Here is a 24,586-nt window from a genome sequence, read left to right on the forward strand (position 1 = left end):
AACATTAACCCCTTTTTTGTGGTATCCCTACAAAGCCAGAACTGTGCATAAAAAACATGTTAAAAAATGAGATGGGGAGATAATGGATTTCCTAGTATAGAATAATACATTAACACCATCAACACATAAAAAACAATTTTGTATTGAACTAATAAATCATATAAGACACAATGGAAAATATTCCATGGAGATATGGGTGAGAATTGTCAATTAAAACCCAATTTTCTTCACCAGATACATTATATAACAAAATACCATGGATGTTTAGTATATGTCCTACAGCACAAGCAACAGGATGTCTTGATAGCACAAGCTTCATTAAAATGAGAGAATTAAAAGAATGTAATCTAATGTATTGGTTCAGTTGCTTGAGGGACATACTATATTCCCTGCAGACATTACAAATATATACATTTGAAATGGACCAAACAACTTGGATCTTAATTCAAAATTAAGACAAAAACATTTGGTTAAACTAGAATTTATTTCACTAAGAGAGAAAGAGACAAGTGTCTTCCATTATAAATGGTGATAACAGTAATATGCTATGTCTTTTTAAATTATATAATATGAACAAGCCTGATGACAAACATGAGAAATTCTTACTACAACATGATATGAAAGACAGAAAAAAATAAATTATATAATACGAACAAGCCTGATGACAAACATGAGAAATTCTTACTACAACATGATATGAAAGACAGAAAAAAATATCAGAATTGTGATTCTGAAGTCAGTGGGTTCAACAACTACTAGTGCCTAACAAAGTAGTCACGTGGACTAAATACTCAATAGAACATCTGCAACGCCATATAAAATAATAAAATCTATAAAAAGTGAAGAAATAATGTACTACTAATGACAGAGGAAACCAAAGGCTGATTTGGCAACATACATTTATGTCTGTGAAAAAACTTAGTAAGTTTTGGGAAGAAAAAATCTTTTTTTCAAAGTTTTGTGGTCTGATAAATGTATAGTTTCAAGGTCATTAATACTGACAAATTCTCCTGTTCCAGAAGTCATTGAAAGAAAAATCATAAAACCTTCAATTATGAGAGCTGATGGCTTTTAACAGAAAAGTATACAACAGGAACTAGAAACAAGAAGTCCATCTTTTAAAGATCTTCTTACAAGACTGACCACTGTTGCATGTCAAAAAGAAATACATGCGTTTGTATTAATATTACTAACAATCCACCAACATCTTGACTGTCGTGCCTGAATTACTCAAAGAAGGTAAAGACCCTTCAGACCCAGCTTCATTTCAATTCAAACCATGATTATAAAGGGTTTGTCTGTACTAGCTAAAAGAATAGCAAAGGTGTTTCTAAAACTGACACACATGAATCAATGCAGTTTTCTGGAGGGCAGCCAAACATTTAACAACATTAACAGAACAAAGAAGATTCAAAGGTAAGCAAAATATATAAATATAGCTCTTCTTGGTGGGTCTTGATGCAGAGAAAGCATTCAATAGAGGCAGCTGGGAGTTTATGAGCACGGCAATGGTAGCATTTGCATTCCCCTGATAGGATACAGATAATTAGGAAGATATATGAAAGGACAGAGACAATAGTTAAGGTGGAAGGGGGTTCCTCTCCAAAAAGGAAGGGTGTCATCTTTATATTCAGATGCACTGACAAAGAAAATGGGGGACTCACAGATACAAAGATATAAATGATATGGCAAACAAGAAAAGCCATATTTTTGCAAATTACATTATTTTGTACTTCAACAATGCAGAAACATTTTAGTGCTGTGGAACATTATGAGACAGTTTCAAGACTTTTCGGGATATAAAATTAATGGAGATAAAACAAAGACTACATTAGTAAACACGAATTGGTTCATCCATACCCATATTTATGGGTAATGGCAAGATAAAGTATTTAGGTGTATGGATTATAAAGGATTCAGTTAAGTAAGCTAAGGATATGTGAGATGAGACTAAAAAAAGGGTAATTCAAAAAATGAGAAACTAGAAGCTATTGATTATGGATATGGAGAGTAATATCCAGGCAGTGAAAATGTGTTAGTCCCATTAGTTTTACATACAGGTCAGGCATTTTTATCAACCAGAGGAGCTGTTGTGGATAATTAATTGAGAGCTGAAGAATTTTATTTGGGAGTAGAAGAGGGCAAAAGTTATTGCTGGAGAAGCTGATCCTCCCCATAGAACAACATAATTTGAAGGGATACTTAAGGAATATGCAGTTAAAGTTCATAACACACAGAAGGTTATAAATCAAAATTGAAAGGAATGATGATGAATCAAAAGGGAAATTAGAGAAGGAAAGAGACAGTAGGACTATGGATATCCTTAAGGAGGACCACCACCACATACAAAATATTACATTCATAGAGTAAAACATTTTTTTTTAAAACTAAGCCAACACAGGAATGGATAAAGGAGATGTTGCCAAAAAGGATGGGATCAAGTAGGGGTAGAAAACAGACAAGAAGGGGCTGGACTAAAATGGCAAAGGAATCAATGTATTGGGAGCAAATACCTAGAGAAAGAGAGAGAGGTAACAGAGTAGGGTGAGTCTAAGCAGAAGTTTTGTTTACAGATTAAAGACTGCCTTCCTTACCAAAGTCTGCCACCAGAGTATACGAAAACAGAAAGGGATACAGGTGCACTGATTGAAAGACCGGCTCTTACGGAGTTTTTAGTTGTGACTAGAATAGAAGCTGCTGTTAAAACAGCATAATTAGCAGGCCTTACAAAATACTGCATGATAACCATACAAATCAATTAGAGGAGGAGAGAAGAGATGGGGAATAGAGACTGGAAATAAAATTAAGAAAGGAACAATAAGACATCTGTATGGTTCCCAAGTATGCTACAAAGTCCAGAAGGTTTTGGATTTTTGCTTAGATGTGTTTGCATAAATATTTTATACTCAAAGCAGACTCCACAGAAATATCCTCAGACAGCAAATGCTGAAGGTAGACAGGAAAGAGAAAGGTAACTGGAGACATGTTTTCTGGAGTGTAATGATATGACATATTTTTAAAAATGCCCTACAGATTACTTTGTCAGAAATGTTGGGGGAGCAAATAGTTGTAACTAAAAATGATTCTTTTGACCTGGGACACAGGATCTTAACTGCCTAGTAAGCGTAATGCCTTGCAACATTTAATCCTACTGGCTGCCAAAAAAGCAATTATTAGAAAATGGAAATCAAAATTTAAACTAACTGTAACTGAGGTAATGAATATTGTACAGAAGATAACAGAACTGGAGGCGAGACCTTTAGAAAAAGGAAGGAGTAAATAAAGAAATAAATGGAATTTGTGGGAATACATGCAGCATAATGTTCAAGAGAAGTGAGATTTATGGAAAGTCAGGAATCAATCAACTTTAGTAATGATGGAGTGAATGTTAACTGTTAAAACAAAACATGCATGTGTACTGCACGAAAATAATGTCAGTATGTTTGGTTTTCTATTAATGTTTGTCTACCCATGTCATTATGTAAACTGTGATTTAATAAAAATGCTTAAACAATAATCCAGATTATATGTATGGGATAAAAAGCTTTTATTAGAAAAATCTGATTGAAGTGAAAGTCAGTTTATATCTATTACTGATGTATGGAACAGATAAAGAAAAATATTCAAACATGAACTGTAGGTAACTGTATATAATTATACTGTTTGTTGTAGCAAGAACTGTAGACAATTGGAAATAGTTTTGTTCAAGTAGATTGTTGTAGTAAGTTCTTGTTATACGGAAAATTAATAAAATTTTATAGAAAAAAAGAATACGGACTCCTGCAAAAAAATGTTAGTTCACCAATATTTAAAATAATCAAATATGCCTCACAATTCTGTTTTGATAAATTTAACCGAGAACTGGAATTCTGCATACCTGGAAGTGGTTGGCATTGCATCACATTTTTTTTTCTTTTTACTGTGTTAAAACATCTTCCTTTTTATAGTCTTTCTCCTGCATGCCCTTCTGATCCTTTAGTTTCCCATATTTTCCCTACAGACATAATCCTTTTTGCCACAAGGATAAAATGATACGAAAGGTTTTTATCTGCTTTTGCAAATAATGAAGGTATAATTGTATAAGTTAAGAATTCTACCCTTAAACTTACCCGCCCACAGTCAAAGTTACCAGAAAATGTGTATGCAAATCACTGCCAAGTATCTGGCTTTGTTCTTTCAAAAGGGCATCGCAGACAAACCGCACACCTGTGCGAATGGGTGGGTGTGAAGGGTGAATTGCTATATGAAATTTGTGAAAATCTCACAGTGAAAAAATTGATTTTTTTTATGCTATACACACATTAATGGTTTATTTATGTTGGCCTCTTGTGAAATTCAGTCCTGAAAGATCTCTTACAATCAATATGCAAAACATAAAGCCATATCAAGTTACTTAGAATCAGCACTTACAGAAATGCTGAAATATTTACTTGCAAACTTATGTGCAAACACATAACAGTGTCCAAATGCCTTTTCATAGAAGATCTAGGACATAAAAGTTTTAAGTCTCTGATTAATGACACAGCAGCATATAGGACATTTCTCAATGGCTGCAGCACAACTCTGGCATGTTACCAGATGACCACAGGGAATAAAAACAATACAAATATTCTTATCCATACAGATTTTACAGAGCTTTTCTTCTTGCAAGCGTCTCAATTTCTCCTGAACATCAGCTTCTGTATGTTAAAAAAAAAAAAAAAAAAAAAAAAAAAAAAGTTTGTTAAACTGGAAAAACAATGCGATAACACCAATGCAATCTGAATGGGAGAAACATGCAAGATACCAAGAAATACAAACAGGAGGAAAACCTCACATACTGCGATGCTTCTGTCTGGACACAGGCAGTCTTGTAAATGGTTTTCACTGCCAGACCCCTGCTTGTAAATGTTTCACCTCCCAATCCCCTGCTTACACTTAAGGGTACCAGAACTTGTCAGAGATTTGAGATGCATGGCTAGGCTTAAAAAAGCCCTTGTGGTTGTTAGCCTAGTAAACACCTTTGAACCTATAAGAAACATTTTGCCTTTTACATGACACGTTTTACCATAAGAAATTTTCACTTTCCCAAAAATCTGAAGGATGTAAAAGAACAAACTACAAGCATGTGCATTAAGGGCTACCACATATGGAAGATAAAAAGGCACAATGCAAAGCCACACCTTATACCCTATCCAACTTCATGACTAAACAAACAGCTACACATCCAGAAAACACATTTATACCACAGAAGAATTTAAAGATATAGCAAGACTTTTCAGAAAAAAAAATAAAGGATTTTGATGACTGTAATGCCATTCTTACCTTATATAACCTTCTACAGCTCTGGGATTAATTAATGAAGTAGTTAAGCAAACACTGGCTGCCAATCTCTTATAGGCATACAAGTCAACTGAGCAAGCAAAGGAAATGTGGAAAACATAACCAAAGCAATTTTTTTGTCTAGCAATTTAGACATTTTCCTTTTGAATCACTTGACATGACTTCAGTTAAATATTAGTGGATTTAAAAGGGGATATACTAGACGATAAAAGTGGGGTCAAAAAGAGGGGAAGCATACATACCAGGCACCAAAATCAACAATCTTGATAAAAACATACTGCTTTTTTCCTTGGCAGTGCAATACAATTAGGTTCCCAAAGGCCCTTTTCTCTCTTAAGCAAACATACTTTTCCCTCCTGCAGTTTAATTACTTAACTACATCTAAAGCATGCAGTATCATCAACTGCATCCTCACTTTTACTGACTAGCCTGATCATCTGACAATAAACACATTCAAAACAATCCAGGGAGAGTTTACTAAATCTGTAAGTTCAAGGTACAGCTGTCTGGTCATTATTTCTGAAAGGACCTTGTTTACTTTAAAGGTCTTTTGCCTCCTTACCTGCAAACAATCAAATTTCCTCCATAAGTCTTCAGCACATTTGTTCCTCATTCAGCAGGGTTCTATACATAGATAAGGCAAGAGACAAATGGAGGAAGTCATCATCCAGATAGATGTGAAGGTGTCCTGTACCACACTGTACATGCTCCACTCATGCACTATTTGCTCCCAAGGCAAGACGTGCATTCATCCCAGTGGTGTGAAGGTCTGATTGATCTCCCCTAGACCAAAAAAATCCAACTGCTTCAGGAAAGACTTCTCTAATTAATATGCTGATCCCTAGGACAAAAGGCTACCAGACTGTCTCACCCACTAAATTACATCATTCATCACTGGATACAGAAAAGGTTTTCAACAAGGGAGACTGAGATTATGTGTTTGCAGTACTGAGGAAAATGGGATTTAACCACAGAGCTTGTAGATCTCGTACAGTGCTTACACAGAAAAACAAATGTAAAAATTAAAATACAAACAGACTTGACCAATACCTTAGAGTTACCTAGAGATACAAGACAAGAGAGTCACTCGCCCACTTATTGTTTGCAATACTTATGGGCCTCTACCCACTTGGTGCATTATCCTGAAATACAAGAATATTTACGAGGAATTATGGAATTAAAAATTGCACTTTATGATTTAATTTTTTACGTTAATAAACCCCTTAAAAGAAATCAAAATTTAGTTTCAAATGTTACAAACATTTAAGGAAATTTCAGGTTACAAAGTGAATGTCTGCTCAAGCTGTTCAAAGCTGCAGTCAGCTAGGCCTTCTGCCACATGCTCTGCTGTGATATTGGAAGAAGACAAGTGCTTATTTTCAAATGTTTTCTGCACTTCTTATTTACTGCATATCTGTTTAATCTGTGCAACTGATTTTTTAAATTCCACCCACCCGCCTAGCTACTGTTGTGGTCCTAAAGCTTGGTGGCTTTGAGTTGCCTGCCTCTAGTATAACGTTGATACTGAACACTCCCCCCAGTCACATTACATGAGCTTATTCTACTGTTTACAGTGGGAACTTTGTAAAGGCCCACCCCTTTAGCTTCTCAATCTTTAATTATCTTATTATCTTCCATCTCCTTACTTTCTACTAACAACAAAAAAAAAAAAAAACACTTGTGCTTAGGAGTTCAACTGCATTTAGTTTGCCATATTTATTACTGCTTGTTTTTAGCCTCATTAAACTGATGACCGTATCCTTCTGAATTGCTGCTTTATTTGTGCTGTCTGTTACTGTTGTGATTGTGAGCTTCTACTTTAAAGCAATCTACTGATTAATCATATTTCATTGCTGTCTATTGCAATTCATTACTGTTTAACTGCATTTTACTGCATTACGTTGCTGTTTAACTGTATTTTTTCATACTGCAAGTTCTGTTCTTTTGACTATAAGTGATTAATCTGTGCTTCATTGTGAGTTTTTTTTTTACTGTGTTCTTAACCTTAATATTGAGGTAGCAAAGTCTATATACAGGTCTGCTGCATCCAGAGCTTCGGCTGCATGTTTTTTAACCCTTTTTGATGTATTCCAGCTACAAATTTTCCCTTAGCAGCACTTGTGTTATCATCTAGTAGTACTCCTCTGAGACTTTCCTCCCTTTACCCTCTTAGATCTTTCAGTTTCTGAGAAATATGGATGGACAATTTCCTACATTTTCTCCTGCCAGTCAGGTTGATATGGGCATCCTGAGACAGTGTAGTAACTGGCTCATGTACACGGACAACCCTCTATTACTACCACTTAGGAACACAATTTGTGAGAGATGCAATTACATTAAGCATCTAGTGTCATTCCTCTCTCCCTCACAAACCAGTATATCTGGCACTGAGAAGGTTAGCAAGAGGAACACCACACCTCAAACACCATCCACACCTACACTGACACAACACACCCTTACATATGCGGAGGTCCTTAACAAAAGCTTACCCAAACAAGAGGGACCTCCGAGGCAAACTCCACTGCCCACCACACCACACACAGTTCACACACCTGTTTCTCTCTGCCACTAAGGCCTAAACATAAACACAACATATTAATCATAGCAGACTTCATATTGAGACACACAGATGTGCCCTCACCAGGCTGGATAAGGAGAAAGTCATGGTTAGTTGTTTGTCAGGTGCCAGAACCCACCATATCACCAATGCACTCGTCTCTCAACAGGTACTGTTATGGCTCTGTCACAGTCCATGTTGGAATGAATGACTTGAGACATACCTCCCTGGACTATATGAAGAGAGATATGATCGAGCTCGCAGCAGGTGAAAATATCTTGGACTTGGTATTAACCAACATGAGTAACCACTGCAGCATCCATACAGTGTCAACATCCCTGGTAAGACCCGACTACAAAGCAGTCACTTTTGAAGTCAACATCCCCCTCCCCCAAGCTAGGGTCAAACAAAAAAACGTCTCCAAAGCTGATTACAACCTCCTGAGGGAAGGTATAAACAGCTTCACAGCCCCCACAGGAACTGGCACATATGTTCAAACCTACACCAAAGTACTATATCAGCATTTATATAGCTGCATGGAATCAGAAATACCAGACAGGACGAAATCCTCCTCCTCAAGGAAGAGTAAACCTGTCTAGTGGACATCTATAATAAATAACGTCTGCAATAAAAGGAAATAATTGCTGTCCAGGACCAAGGAGCAGCAGGTGCCTAATTGGAAGCACTGTTTCTTTAGTCTGAACAAGCAAATAAGAGCACTACTGAAATCCTCCAAAGCAAACTTCGAGTCCAAACTGGCCACATCTACTAAAGACAATCATAAGGCCTTCTTCACATATGTCCGCAGTCTCAAGGGAAGCACCCAGATCTGCTCAGAAACACCACATACACAAATGCTGTGGATATAGCCAACCTGCTGGCAGACAGGTTCAGTGAAAAATTCACTCCTTTGTCGCCCCCCCCATCAGTAAAACAGGACGTCCAAGTACCTGCCCCCCTCCCCCTATCTCTAGGGAGCAAGTCATTACTGCCCTCTCAAAGGCAAAAAATATAGCCTCCATAGGATAGGACCAGATAACATCCCAGGCTGCATCCTACATGAATTCAGGCAGGAACTTGTAGCACCATTAGGCACCCTATTCAACCAAAGCTTGAGTACTGGCTTCATCCCAGCTGAGTGTAGGACAGCTACTGTCATTCCTTTGCAGAAAGGTGGAGTGTCCACCAATACAGGAAATTATAGACCCATCAGCCTAACTAGCTTGATCTGCAAGGCCATGGAGTGGATTATCATGGATGTCATTAACAAGGACACTGGCAACCTACAGACACTTAATCCCACACAGTTTGGTTTTGTCAAGGGGAGGTCATGCCTGTTAAATTTGGTCAACTTCTTTGACACCAAGGCCATAGACTAGGGGAAGACCATGCACAGTGCCTACCCTGACCTGGCCAAAGCTTTCAATACTATTCCCTACTCAGGTATAATAGAGAAACTCTCTCAACTATGCATCAATTCATACGTTACCAGATGCGTAGCAAACTGGCTCACTGATAGAACCCAGCTAGTCAAAATAGAGGAAGCCACCTCAAGTAGTAGACCCGTAACAAGCAGTGTACCCCAGGGATCGGTCTTTGGGCCTCTGCTGTTTAGGATATAGTTCTCGTAGGTGCAGGCCAAATCTAGTGGGCTATGGCTTATCAAGTTTGCAGATGACTGCAAGATGGGTGTTGTCATCAATTCCTCTAGTCATGTGGACATCCTCCAAGAAGGTATCACCCAAACAAATGACTGGTGCCAGAAACATGGCCTCAAACTGAATGCCAAAAAAATGCATAATCCCTTTTGGGGAGAGTGACATCCATACAAATTATCACATTGATAGTAAGGTACTAAGCACACAATTAAGTTGTGAGGGACTTGGGCACCCAGGTTGATAGCAAACTGATTTTTGACCACCATATTGCCTCCTTTATACAGAAAGCTTTCTACATGGCCCACCTCATTGGTAACGGTATCTCATCCAGGGACAAGGTGGTCATAACATCCTTGTATTCTTCCCTTATAAGACCCATTATTGAGTACAATGCCCCTTTCGGCATGTATCTCACAAAGCATATGCAGCAGCTGGAGAGACCACAGAGGTTCCTCACCCAGAGAATTCAGGACCTCAAACATCTACTCTACACAGATAGGCTAAAAGCCCTGTCCCTCTACTCAGTCTCCTACAGACTTCTCAGAGGTGTCCTCTGCCAGGCATATAAAGCAATCAGAGAGCCCGCCCTGATGAGATTGCTGCATATCCGCAAGTCAAGCTCCACTCAAGTAAGCTGCACGCGCGACCTCAACCTGGTCTGTGATATCAATAGGACTTGTTGGCGGGACAGATGTGTGTCCCGGAGACTCTCCCTTTTGTGGAATAGACTCCCTCTCCACGTAAAGCAGAGTACCCAATTAAACCTTTTTAAAAGCACAACCTGAAAAACTGGATGGGGAACAGAAAATACATCCCTGGGATTCCACCGGTGTTCCTGCTGGACAGCGGCATAGGCTGCTGACTTGTTGAAACATGGGCTAAATTCTTGGCTAGGCTTGTAAGGGCCTCAGGGCCAATAGCCTAGTAACTTCCTATGATCCTATAAAGACAAAACAACAATAGTATGGGTCAATGTTTCAAGATTCAGAGGTGGTGAAATTACATTCCCAATTGTGGAAAGACAAAGATGTGCAATACCTAGGGATCCAGATAGAAGGAGATTTGGAAGTGTCCAGGGAAAATTTTGTAAGAAGTTGTTGAAGAAAATAATTTAAAACCTAAACTTAGACTAAAGAGTTTGGATACTGCACTAGCACATTGGCAGTCATGTTAATTTGGTCAGGACAAAAAAGAAGAATTTGATTAGAGAGACAGCAATAATATCAAAAAGTTGGGGAGGATGGGGCACTTGGCATTCCAGACATAAAAAAAATATGTCAAGGCACTACAATATGCTTATTTAAAAAAATGTGAGCAAATTGTGAAGGGACAAGTTCATGAGGATGCTGAAAGTAAAGAATATGTGGATAAGTCAAGTGGATATACATGAGGAATTGGGGGGCAAAAACTCAAAAACAGATGTCTCTTCCTATAATGGATATAGAAAGTAGGGGGATTTGCAGGACTTTTCACAAATAGCAGTTTAAAGTTTGGAGTGGAGATCTACTGCCAATAGGTGGTAAGGTTAGGTGACATAGTAGAACAATGCCTCCGTTACGGTGGAGGAAACATTAGAAAAAAGTTCAATACTGGGAAACAGATATTGGTTAATGGCAGGACTATGACCTGGATGGAGGTGCAGGATAGATATACAATTCCTGTTGACGTCCATCTACATTTTCAAAAGCTTAAACTGGATAAAAATGGAGAGAGAAAGATGGCCAGTCTTAGTCAAATGCATCGAGTTACAGGAAACAGAGTGATGAGCAGTGTCAAAAATACGCAAGTTGTTGTCAAGTACAAGGTAGACCATTTCAGGACAGAATGCAGCAGACAGAGATGAATGCGCAACAATGAGAAATAGTGCGTCAGCTGTCACTGAGACCTCTGAAACTGAAAATGTAGAATACTTGTATGGAACTGCTTACCCAAATATTTTTGTTTGTCAGTAAGGTTATATAAAATGCTTTCAGGAGTGGATAAGAGAGTGATGGAGGTGTGAAAAAAGTAGAAAGAGGTGAATGGCTACATATTTTCTGGAGCTGCAACAGTTACCTGAATACAAAAATGTTTGGAAATGGTATTAGAAGCAACTTTAGGAAAGAAAATAAATATTCATGCATAAAGAACTTTTTTCCCCTAGGTGTAGAAGAAAAGGGGACATGGACAAGAAGATGCAGAAACTGGTACGGATTATGATGTTAATGGCAAAAACAAACAAAAAATAGCAATTACAAGAAAATGGAAGGAGGTGGAGCCCCCAGTAGTGGAGAAGACACTGGCTATAGTAGACAGAGTTGGAGAGGAGGGTGAAAGCTGATAGGATGGAATAGGTGGATTTTTTATATCTAGGTTTCTTCCTTGATTAGGTATAGAGGCTTGGAAGTACAGAAAACAAGAGAGAGAAAATGAGCTTGAAGTATAAACAGGTTTTATGAACTGTGATGGGTGCAAACAATGTAACATGTTATTCTTGTAAAGGTTACTTCAAAGCATTTGGAGAGGATAAAATGTAAAGGTTACTTAGTTAAAAAGGAGAGGGGCTTTTATTTTCAGTGTTTTGTTTACATGTTAATGTGTAGAGAGAGAGAACTATGAAAGTTAAAAAGATATTCAGCCAAACTGAGAGGAGGTAAACATATCTTTATCGGGAAAACTCTATTTGTGGACTATATTCAAGAAGGCCTCTATGTCTATCATCAATTTACAAGGGTTTTCCATGGATCTGCTGAGTCAGTCTCTGTAGACAGTGTGCAGGGACAAATTTGCATGTATTACACAGCCTCATGCCATTAAAGTTAGCCTGCAAAGATGGAAGGTCTTTGTCACCCCCAACCTCCCACTTGTTGATGTACCACATGACTATGGCATTGTCTATGTAAATCCTGAGTGACCCTGGGTACCAGATGTGAGTGAAAACGTGAAGGGCTTGAAAAAGGGCTTTCATTTCCTTGACAATGATGTGCCCCCTTATCTCCCTGGGTGACCACTGTCCTTGAACTCACATGACCTATCCAGACACCACAAACCAGATCTGAAGCATCTGTGTGGATGAAAGGCAGGCCTCAACTGACAAGAATTTTGGAGATCCACTACTGTGACTTCTTCAAAAAGGTAAGAGTGGGATTTGGAAGTCCAGATGATGGCACTGCTGGGACCAAATGGACTTCAAGTACCACCAGGTCTTTCTCATGTGTAGTCATGCAAATGGTACCGTGGGTATACTGGCTGCCACATAGTCCAGAATTCTAAGGATTGCTCTTGCTGAGGTGGCTCCTAGGGGGAGCAGGGAGTGGAAGCAGAGCTAGTTAGGGATAAGACTTTCTCCTGGAGAAGGAAGGTATTAGCATAAAGAGTATTCAGCCTGCAACCCAAAAAGACCAGATCCTGGGAAGACGAAGTTAAGGGTGAAACCTAAGCTCTCCAGGAGTGAGACAGTGTAACTGAGATGCAGTCAAGGGTATCCTGGATGTAGGTCTGGATGAGAAGATCGTCAAGGCATAGAAATATTTGTATTTCCTGTGTTCTGCAAAAGACAATGGCTAGTGCAAGACACAATGTAAAGACCCTGGGGGTGATGGATAGATTGAAGGGTAAAGCAAAGAACTGAAATTGCTATGAAAAAACAGAACACCTAAGGAACTTCTTGCAGATAGTGAACAGGGATGTGCAGGTATGCAGCCTTCAAGTCTAGGGAGATTAGAAAGGTTTGAGGGAAAATAAAAGGAAGCAGAGTTTCTAGGGAAAGTATCGTGAAAGAAGGCACTTTTAGAAAGGTGTTGAGACAAGACAAGTCCAGTGCTGGTCTCAAAAGTATCAGTAAGAATCTTGAATAAAAACCTTTTCCTAAGTATAGGGGTGGTACGATTTTAGTGCCTTAGAATGAAAGATCATGAACGAGGGATGGGAGGAGGTGAACCTGGTTGGGATGTGGCGAAGGGAGGGGTGCTCCCTCTAGGACATTTTAACCTTGTTTTATGATGGACAAGATCATTCATCTCGGATAATGAATTCCCAAGTGTGGAAGGACAAAGTAAGTCTTTTGGACAGGGGGGGGGGGGTCGGGGGGCACAAGTCAAATCAGGCAGAGGCTGACTTCTCTGGAATAAGGGTTTTTCCAGGTTTGGAATCTCTGAAGGGTTTATCCCGAAATCTGTTCCTGGGCTGTTTCCTACCCTTCTGTGTTGGTTTTTGTTTTTTTACATACAAACAAAGTAGACTCGGAAGAGTGATTCCTTTTAGCAAGTGAGAAAAATATGTTTGAAATCCTGCATAATCCTACCCTTTTCCTGCAAAGCTTTGAAAAGCTTAACTGCAGTAAATCTAAAGAAATGGTATCTTTGAAGCTGAAAATCCAGAAACTTGGCCTTGATCTCCTCTGGGAGGGACTGGAGTGAAGCCAAGCAAATATACACATGTCAGTGGCTGCAGGTCTGGAAGAAGCCTCTGCAGTATCACTGCTACATTTAACTAATGTACTGCTACTTGCGTAGCCTGAGTATGAGTACTACATGTGCCTTATGCTTGGAATCCTCCCAATTAGCCATAGTTTTATTTAATTCCCCTAGAAAAGACAAGATGTTGTGAGTCAAGAGACAAAGAGGTGGATGCAAAAGCAACTAGAAATGCCTCTAAGACTAGGGGTAGGGTAGGCATGAGTGTTCCTACCTTAAGCAACTTGTGAAATCTTTTTATGTTAACTTGTTTGGACTGCCATTCAAAATACTGCACCATACTAGTACTAGTTTCTGCAAATGAAATCTCTTCTATATGGGGAATCTGGGGACAGGTTATCTTCATTATCTGAAGAAAGCTGTCCAGGAGAATGAATTTAAACTAAGGAATCCTTGTCTGAATCAGATTATTCTTTTTCCTCAGATGAAGACATGTGTTGTCTTTACAGAGGAGAAAGGGCCTGTGAACAACTGGAGAGGAAGGAAGGTGACTTAAAGGACAAGATGGCCTTTCACAGACCATGGAAGAATTCCAGCAATGTCTCTTCCTGAGATGTCTGTGATGGAGAAACATGCTTAGTTTTCAGTTTCTTTTAATGAGGCGTGAGGTCCATTCTAAAAAAGCATGGTGAATTGGAACCCTGATGTACCTTGATTTAAGTGCCAGGAAACCTGTTCCTTTATTAGGATCCGAGATAAGCACAGTCATCCTTCAAAAATAATCACCATAGGTTCCCCTTTCTCTACCATAATGGTAGACTTGGTATCTCTGGAAGTGTGGGTAAAAGATACCAGAACAGCAGGGTTGCGCTAGTGAGTGTATGTGAAAGAACTGGATATCTTTAGATTCGTGCTGCAATTCATTGCGAGTATCAGAGTCACACTAGCCAGCTTAAAATTTAAACCGAGACATCTAGAACTTCTTTTGTGGGTGTGGCTGGAACATTCGAAGGCAGAGCGTTCCACCACCTTGCTTTATGCGAGATGTTTCAGACAATGGATCTCTAAGTAGGTATTTAAAGAAGAAAGTCTCAGAATGAATGACTTGCATATTTTACAATTTCTGTAGTCGTGTTCAGACCTTTGACAAAACAAACACTGGGAGTGGTGGTCTTTATAAGGGAAAATCTTTTGTAATAAAGGCAAGAAAACAGAATGTTTCCAAATGGGGTACTCAGCTGAATCTAGACAAAGGTAGCAACAATGACAACACAGTATTCAGACTTCTTCTTCTTCTTTCAGCTTTTTCCCGGTTAGGGGTCGCCACAGCAGATCACCTGTCCGCTCATGATTGGCAGTGGAGTTTTATAGTGTTGAGGTGTCAGCCCGGCGCCCAACCTTCCACAGAAGGCACACAGACGCACACACTCACACCTAGGGCCAATTTAGAGTGTCCAATCCACCTACAGCATGTCTTTGGGATGTGGGAGGAAACTGGAGCACCTGGAGGAAACCCACGTGACCACAGGGAGGACATGCAGACTCCACACAGAAGGCACCCCCCCAGCTGAGAATCGAACAGGAGAACCTCTTGCTGTGAGGTGGCAATGCTAACCGCTGCACCACCGCGGCCGCCCTACAACACAGTATTCAGACTAATGGGAGCAAAGATCCTGCATTCAGACTGGAGGAAAGACAGTCTTGAGAATCTTTTGCTCATACATCTGCTTATCTACCCCTATGTTCATGAGATAAAGTCATATGTTGGACATATGGAGCAACGTCAAATAACCTCAGCAGGATAACCCCAACAGTTTGGAAAACTACAACACTGACAGAATACTGCAACAATGACCCAAAGAAGGACATGGTAAAAAGATTTACCAGAGAAAGTTGGAAATGCATACAGTATCCTTACCAGACATTAAAAAAAATCATAAACTAAAAAAAAAGTGTTTGTACAAGTTGTGGAAATTGATGAACAAGATTATGATAAGGAAGGAGTAAATGTAACCTTCTGTGTTAATCTATCCAAAGATGGTTCAGAGGATTGGAAAGAAATTGCTAAAGCCATCATTTCTTTGACAGTTTCACCCATGGAGTTCAGGAGATAACGAGCTAATGCACACTGTGAATGCGTTAGCTGGAAACATTGAAAATAATTACTCTTTTCAGTAGTAGTATATATGGTAGAAATTAAACATTTAAAGAAAGCAGATGGTCATCTATGGAACTTGGCACTTCATTTTAAGGATAAGAACAGACATTTTTAAAAACTATATAAAATGGAAAATAGGAAGAAAATTTGTTCAAGCTGTGTAATGATAAACACAAGTTATTCTACTCAGCCTAAATTAGACGAGATAAAAAAATTTAAACTATTACTGGCCCACAAACTACAATACCCATTGTACAAGCTTACTAGGCTTGAAGAGGATAAACTGGGTTCCTCTGATATTACCAATACACCTAGTTTGTCTAACATCCCTAAAATTAACAAAATATTTGGTCTGGACAGGATAAGTAATAAAGACTTAAAAGACCACTGAGGGTTACTAATACCACTAGGCTTCTTTTCCAGATAAGCTTTCAGGACAAGTACAAACCCAATGATTGGAAAACGTGCTGTTATTAGACCCATATATAAAAACAAGGTGGGGGTGCGTGCGAAACCAATGCAAAAAAAAAAGTAAAGCTATACATCAAGGTTACCTGGTATGGGTAAGCTTATGAAAATAGTTGTTCTACAGTGGCAGTTGTACGAAACTGAAGAAAAAAACTTGTTCACAATTCACCAACAAGCTCATATCAAGAGCTGATCAATCACAATTTCTAAACTATTCTTTTATCAAATTATCATTATGGCTTTAGAGGCAGGTTTGCAAGTTATTGCCTATCCAGATTTTTCAACAGAATTCAAGAAAGTTTATCATCAACTGTTGAGTAAGCTAGTTACACTAAAAGCAGTGACATGAGAGGACAGACAGCTGCAGTACTGCAACAGTGGTCTATTCAAATATCTACTGTTACGCAAGTTTATCATCAGATCATCACTGCAGCATCGTAAAGTCATATGGGACGACTGCCAAAACCTAGACAGCCAGGGAGGAGGAATAAGGGTTAGAGTCTAGGAGCCCCTGGAGAATAGACCTACGAAATTGTGCTCTGGCCACTGATAATGAGTCAATCTTGCAATGCTTAGTGAAGGTAAGAACAAACTACTGTTCAGTTTACTACTTAGTATTTCACTGCATCCTGATGCAACTTACATGCTGTTTCAAACTACAAGTCTCTCATATTATTTCTCACGCTTGAAAGTTTATCTACATACCAAATGACTACTATACCTCTCTCTCATTTAATGTTATCTGTCTGCAGTATATCTTTGACGTAATATCAAAACACAGTTTTATCATTCACAAATGACTATTACTGTATTGTAATATAACTTATGTTTATCAAACGTATGGTAATATAGGTGTATCACAATACTGCAGGATTTGAAAAGTTTCTGTTTAAACCTAGGTCTTTCTACTGCAACGGTTATTGTATAAGATTCTTAATTCTTTGTATTAATGTACAGTACAGTATAATTTTTGGGCAAAGATTTTTTCCTTCGCCACTGCTGAAAAGGTTATTTGGCCCAGTCAGACTTCTGTAGTCAACAAGTGGAAATAAATATGGTGTGGAATGAAGACAAAGTTACTGCATCTATAATAATAATAATAGTGTCCACCTCTTTCCAAAGTGCCACAGAAGTTGCCCAAGCTCTGAGAGAGTGAGCTTTGATTTTCTGAGGGAGGGACTTTCCATGGTGAGAATAAAAGGTCTATATCACATAGTCGACATATGACAACTTCGAATGTTATATGGTTGAGACCATATGTTCAAAGTTGTCATACTTCGAATGCAAAAAAAAAAAAAAAAAAAAAAAAAAAAAACTTTTCTGACACTTATAAGCAGGGGGGCAAGCCCCCCTGCAGCCCCCACACCCTTTGCTCTTTAAATATACTAACTCCGAGACCACACTACAGTGCAGTAAAGGGAATTTTTTTTTACATAGTCAAAGTTTTCTAAGTTTGAACATACCGGTTCAAACTTATGGTGTTCGAACTTACAAAACTTCGACTATGTGATATAGGCCAGAGAATAAAAATATATGGAATGGGATAACATTTAGAAATTGTCTGTTCTGATACTGGTTGTCCTTTTTTCTTTCTATAACATGTAAGGAAGAACTGATCAGAAGGTTTAAAGTCCTTTGTTCTGTCAATGCGGTACCAGAGTTGCCTGTAAATGGCCAGAGTACGTAGGCTTCTCTCTCCTAATTTTTAGTTCAGGAACAAACAGAGAAAGATGACTAGATTTATTTAAAAGTAAATTTAGAGACCACCTTAAGCATGGAGAGTATACTTCTTAAGGTTACTCTGTCCCTATGAAAAATAACAGAGTGAATCATGACCAGAACTTGCAAAAGACACTTGCCTAGGAGAAGTCTGAGCAGTGATAAAAACAGTCTTCTGTGTTAAGAAATTCATGCTAGCCTGACGGGCTGGTTCAAAAGGTGGAAGAGCGAGTTTTTCCAAGGCAAAGATGAGATCCTGAGGAGGAGCCATCTGTTTTCTGAGGGGGACAGACATGCAGTACCTCTTTCTAAAATTGTTCCACGTGGAATAAGGAAGAAAGGGAGGATCTAAAATTGTTCCGTGTAGAATAAGGAAGAAAGGGAGGATCTAAAGGCAGACAAGCAAAAGTAGCCAAAGGATGAATCTTAACAGATAAGTAAGAAAGGCCTGACATGAGCAATTCACACTGACACTGGAAAAATCAGTGGAGCCTCCACAGTGGATAGGTCCTGAAGCTTTTTGTGATACCAACTAGAAAATCTCTTCCATTTAACTAAATACAATTTTCTAGTTGCAGGTTTTCTAGCCTCCTTTAATACATGCTGCACATCCTCAAAGAAAAAGTGCCTAAATGGGATCGATATGCTATTATCTAAGGAGTCAGATAAAAGTTTTGCAAGTTTGGGTGGATCAGTTATCCACGGTCTCATGCCAGAAGGTCCACTCTATGAGGAAGACAAAAATAATTGCCCTTGGCCACTTTTTGGAAGAGGGAAGAACCTGTGAAGAAGTCTGTGGTTACAGAATGAGAAGGGACTTGAAGAGAAAAATAAAACCCTGGGTTAACAGACAATCGATCCGTATACCAGAGTAACTACTTTTTCATACTCCCCAACACTGGAATTTCAAATGAAAAGGGGTTCTGGTGTTTGGTCCAATCTGATTTGATGAACCATTGAATGTTCCTCACATGAAGCCTGGCCAAAGGAATCATGACAATAACTACAGTTCTGAGACATTCCCAGGCAGATGCCAAAGTCTGGCTGGAAAATACAACAAATTGCTCCTAGGAAAACTAATTTTTTTTAAACAGGAATCATCTTAAGCTATTACTTATGACACAGGCAATCATACAGTTATATAAATGAAAACAACCCATTTTAACATGTTTTCAGTTGCATATGTTATACATCACTGATAATCTATCCAGTAATTGTTAGTCAAACATTACAAAGCTCACTCAAGTCCTGCCTTCCATTAAACCTTATTCCTCCTCCAAAACATTATTCTGATAGAAAAATTGGGAATTGTGGAAACATTACTATGTAATTTGCTCAAGCCCTTTTCTAAAGATCCAGCTTCTACTTGTTTTATCTCCGTTAGTATATTCACTACTTCTAGTAAAGTTGGTTTACAATGATTTCCATTTTCTAATAATTGTTTTTTTGTCAGCTACCAGAATTAAACCCAGCAAAACCTTACTATGTCTATGTAATTCTGATTCTGTATCATAGGTCAAAAAAATAATTTCCTTAGTTACACCAATTTGCTCAACCAGAATTTCTGCTAGAAGTAGTCTGCGTGGAATTTTTATAGTCTGCCAACTCACTAGAATTCCAAAAAATGTGTTTCCAATTACCTCCTTCTTCCCTAGTAAAACTGCATGATGTCCTGAGGAATAAATGCCATCATGAGTGAGGTGTCCAGTAAACATCTTAGAAACACACTCTTGTGAAGTGGGATGCAAGATGATTTTTCTACATTCACTTGAAAACCTTGACTGAGAAAAATATTTTTTTTACCAAGCCAGAGATTATTAACAACTTGTGAAAGAATCTACAAAAATAAGACAAATCTAAATATGAACAAATGTGAATGCCCTGCAAACTGCATTGGGCTACTGCAGGAGCCAGGCATTACATAAACAAATTTTAGAGCTACCAACAAACCAAAGGGCAAAACAGAAAACTAAAAAATGTGACACACAGGTTTAGAAAAAGTAGAAAAGGTCTCCAGGTGCCTTCTTTCTTTGGAAACAGAAAAGTACAGTTGTGTACACTTACCATAAATGTAGATGTTCGAGTGTATTCACTGTTGCAGTCATTACATTTGGGTTATCTGCTTGCAGGTAGCCCTCAGTCGGCCTGATTAACAAAGTCTTGGGTCATGCGTCGGTTGCTGTCCCTTCTTCCATGACGTCAGGTCGTCAGGGGTATAAAACATGCAGCCAACGCCATTACATCAGTTTTTTCTTGTCCCAGATGTCAGGTGCCCCCCTATGGGAAGCAATTAAACATAGAAGTATAATGATATACCTTCAACAAAAAAGCAAATACACCAAAAAGGCTTTTAAGCATAGTAAAGGAAAGTAGAGATACAGCCAAAAGAAGTTAGGGGGCTGGAGGGAGGGTAACCAGGACTGCAATAGTGAATACACTCGAACATTTACATTTATGGTAAGTGTACACAACTGTACTATGTTCTTCGTGTTTCACTGTTGCAGTCATTACATTTGGGTATATTCCCAAAGCTATGGTTGGGAGGAGGAATTTAGATAGCATTAGGGCCAGCTATAAGGCCCTGCAAGACTGCAGTGGCAAAGCCAGGTCTGGATTTAGAGAAAATTGTCAAATGATAATGCTTTGAAAGTATGTACAGAACTCCAGGTAGCAGCTTCTAGGATGCCCTTGGTAGGGACGCCTCTGAGAAAGGCTGTAGAGGTACATGCAGCCCTGGTGGAGTAAGGTCTGATCCCTTACAGCAGCAATGAATGCAATGGCTTATCCATTTAGAAATGGTTTGCTTTGAAATAGCCTTCCTCTCTTTTTAAGAACTTCCTCAGCCTTGTTGCCAAACAGGCGGTCCTGATTTAAAGGAGCATCCAACAATTTAGCTTTAACATGATCAGGCAAAGATTGCTCCTTAAGTCAAGCATGCCTTCTGAGCACAGATCCAGTAACAGCAGCCCTGCAAGAGGCCTCTAATGAATCAAAACCACATTGTGGATGCATTAAATCCTGTAATTCTTTATTTTCCACACAGTCAGGAATCAACAAAATTTTCTGTTTAAGCAGTCCAATAACATGTTGCTGATACTTTAACATATGAAACTGGCAGTTTAAAGCCCTAATGGCCAAGGTTGCAGAAGTGTAAACCTTCTTACCCCATCTATCCAGCGCCCTGGAGTCTCTATCAGAAGGGGTACGATTTTTAGCAGTAGAAGTTTTAATGCCCTTGGGCCCCCGTGACATAGTCACTGGATCTTCAATAGGATTTTTAAAAAGGAACTTGTGGGACACAGGGACCCTGATGCAGCTGTCAGGTTTTCTGGGAGCAGGAGGCAGGGAATCAGGGGCCAAACTAGATTCCGAAAAAGCATCATCAACAATGTCTAGTATAGGAGGAATAGCTAAAGGCATACGCTGAGGTAGGAGAAGGAAATCCCTAAGCCTCTTTTTTGAATCAGAAAAATCCTGGCTTTCCCAGTGGAAATGCTCCCTTAGAGTATGTAAAGTTTCCCCAAAAGAAAAATCCTCAGGAGGGGAAGCAGAGGGAATGGAATCCTCTGCATCAGAAACTTCATAAGCAGATAAAGGCAAATTCAGCTCATCAGAAGAATCAGGAATAACAGAATCCTGATCAGAAGATTCATAATCAACTTCAGTCCTAGGCCTCTTATAGGTTCATACTAGTCTATCTGCCCGAGGGCATTTATAGGCCTAGCCAGAGTGTGTTTGGCTTTCACCACCCATTTTAAATTAATTTTGCTACGCCCTTTTTCGAGGTTAGTATACTGTGCCTCTGTCTAAAGTGATACCCAGGGTAAACCTACGATCTCCCATCCACTCATCAAGATTCCTCTTGAAGAGAGTCAATGAGGGACTCTGCCTAACCTGGACTGGGATTTTATTCCACAGTGAAGGGAGCCTCTGGGTTATGAATCTGTCCCTCCAGCATGTCCTATTTATTTCAGTGCTGAGGTTCAAGTCTCTCGAGCGCGTAGCTCGATGGGATTTGCATTTTCTGAGATGCAGCTTGTCCATTAATTCCGGGTTGGACATGACTTTATACGTCAGGCACAGATCGCCTCTGATCAGGCGGTATGCCACTGAGTAGAGCTGGAGTTTCTTTAACCGGGCAGCATATGGCATCTGTTTGAGCCCTTTGATCCTCTTGGTGAGGTACTTTTGGGGTCTTTCCATTTGCTGCAGGTGTCTGGTAAGGTACATCCCAAAAGGAGCATTGTACTCAATTATGGGCCTGATGAGGGATGAGTAAAGAGGCACGATGACCTCCCCTGATCTAGGTGTGAATCCCTTCATGATTAGGTGGGATATATAAAATGTTTTTCTAACCACTTTGGCCACGTAGTTGTCAAATGAGAGATTGCTATCAACTTGGGTCCTCATGTCCCTAATTACTTCTTCTGTACTTAATGGATTACCACCTATGTGGTAATTTATGGGCAATTTGTTTTTGCCAAAGGGGATGACTATACACTTTTTGGCGTTTAGCTTGAGGCCATGCCTCTGGCACCAGTTGTCTGTTTCTATGAGGCCCTTTTGGAGGATGCTTGTGTCGGCTGGAGAGTCGATTATGGCGCCCAGTTTGCAGTCATCTGCAAACTTGGTCAGCCACAGTCCTAACGTGTTGGCCTGTACCTCCGAGAAATATATGCCGAACAAGAGAGGTCCCAGGACTGAGCCTTGTGGGACGCCACTTGTAACTGGTTTGGAGTCTGACATGGCTCCAGCAATTCTAATCATATGGGTTCTGTCCTTGAGCCAGTTTGCAACCCATCTAGTGATATAGGGGTTTATATTTAAGATTGTGAGCGTATCTATAATGCCCGAGTGGGGTATTGTATCAAAGGCTTTTGCGAGGTCCAGGTAGGCTGTGTGGACCACCGTCCCCTCGTCAATGGCCTTGGTGACTGTTTCAAAGAAATCAACCAGGTTTAAGAGGCAGGATCTGCCCTTAACAAAGCCGAACTGGGTAGGATCCAGTGTCTGTAGGTCCCCAATATCTTTATTTATGAGGTCCATGATGTTCCTTTCCACAGCTTTGCAGACCAAACTAGTCAGGCTTATGGGGCGATAGTTTCCAGGATCCGTTGAGGCACCACCTTTGTGGAGAGGGACCACTGTTGCTGTACGCCACTCTTTGGGTACATATCCTGTAGTAAGGCTGAGATTGAACAGTAGTTTTATGTTTGGGTTTAGCTCTTCTTGGAGTTCATGTAGGACGCAGCCCGGGACACCATCTGGTCCCATTGATGCTGTGTTTTTTGCTTTGGAGAGGGCAGCTCTTACCTGAGCATCTGAGATGTCAGGGGGGCGGCACTCTGCTGGGATAGATATTTGCCCTTTTGGTGGGGAGTTTGCTGAACCTGTCAGCTAAGATGTTGGCAATGTCTGTGGGTTTGGTGTATTTTTGTCATTTTGGACTAATTCTGAGCATATCTGGGAATTCCCACCCAGGTTCCTAACATAACTAAAGAAAGCCTTGTGATTATCCTTAGTGTCCTGTGCAATTTTTCTCTCGAAGCTGGCCTTAGGCGATTTTATGAGTGCCCGTAGTTTTTTGCTAATACTGATCAGAGATGCCTTCCCTTTTGGGATTTTGCTCTATCATGTAGTAGCTTCCTCCTTCTACTGTATAGTTTGTTTATGGCTGGGGTCCACCAGACAGGACGTCTGCCTTTGGAGGATTGGGTCTTGGTTTTATTTGGGATTGCATGATCCATGCATTCCTGAAGGTGTTCATAGAATGCGTTTATAAAGGATTCTGCGGTCTGGGCCATATTTTCCACAGGCCCGGGGGCTTTGAAGGATTCCACCTCGGTTTTGAGGAATGTGAAATTTGCTTTAGAGAAGTTTTTCACTGTGGTTTTCAGGTCAGGGGGTGGAGTCGGGATGTGAATATCCAGTGAGATTAGTTTATGGTCTGATCTTACCAGTGAGGGATACACTTCTGGTCTGGAGCATAGAGTCCCCATGTTGGTGATGATCAGGTCCAGTATGTTTTCCCCGCTTGTGGGAGTGGTAACAAGTTGTTCCATAGCATTTGAGTTTATAAATTCTAGGAACCTTTGGGCTAGGGTGTTGGAGCTAGAGTAATGCTCCCAGTCTATGTTTGGGTAGTTGAAGTCGCCCAATATAATGGTGTTTGGAGACACCTTCATATTTTCCAGTGTTCTCAGGAAGGCCGAGTGGGGTTCCTGGGTTTGGGAGGGTGGTCTGTAGCAGACTATAAACTGGAAGGCAGTTTTACCCACTATTAGTTACACATGGATAGTCTCTGATGCTT

The 24,586-nt window shown here is 39.7% G+C and overlaps 1 protein-coding gene across 1 annotated transcript in view; it reads right to left on the reverse strand.

Moving 5' to 3' along the window:
- Positions 1-465: 465 nt before the first annotated feature.
- Positions 466-24,586, reverse strand: part of LOC122801612 (baculoviral IAP repeat-containing protein 8-like) — a 160,543-nt gene continuing 136,422 nt past the window's right edge. Inside the window, exon 4 of the mRNA XM_044071088.1 lies at positions 466-4,679. Coding sequence (XP_043927023.1) covers positions 4,486-4,679 — 194 coding nt within the window. The 3' untranslated portion in view covers positions 466-4,485. The remainder of the gene's footprint in view (positions 4,680-24,586) is intronic.

Source organism: Protopterus annectens, chromosome 5.part0 (assembly GCF_019279795.1).
Source record: "Protopterus annectens isolate FY-2018-M chromosome 5.part0, PAN1.0, whole genome shotgun sequence".
NCBI lineage: Eukaryota > Metazoa > Chordata > Ceratodontiformes > Protopteridae > Protopterus > Protopterus annectens.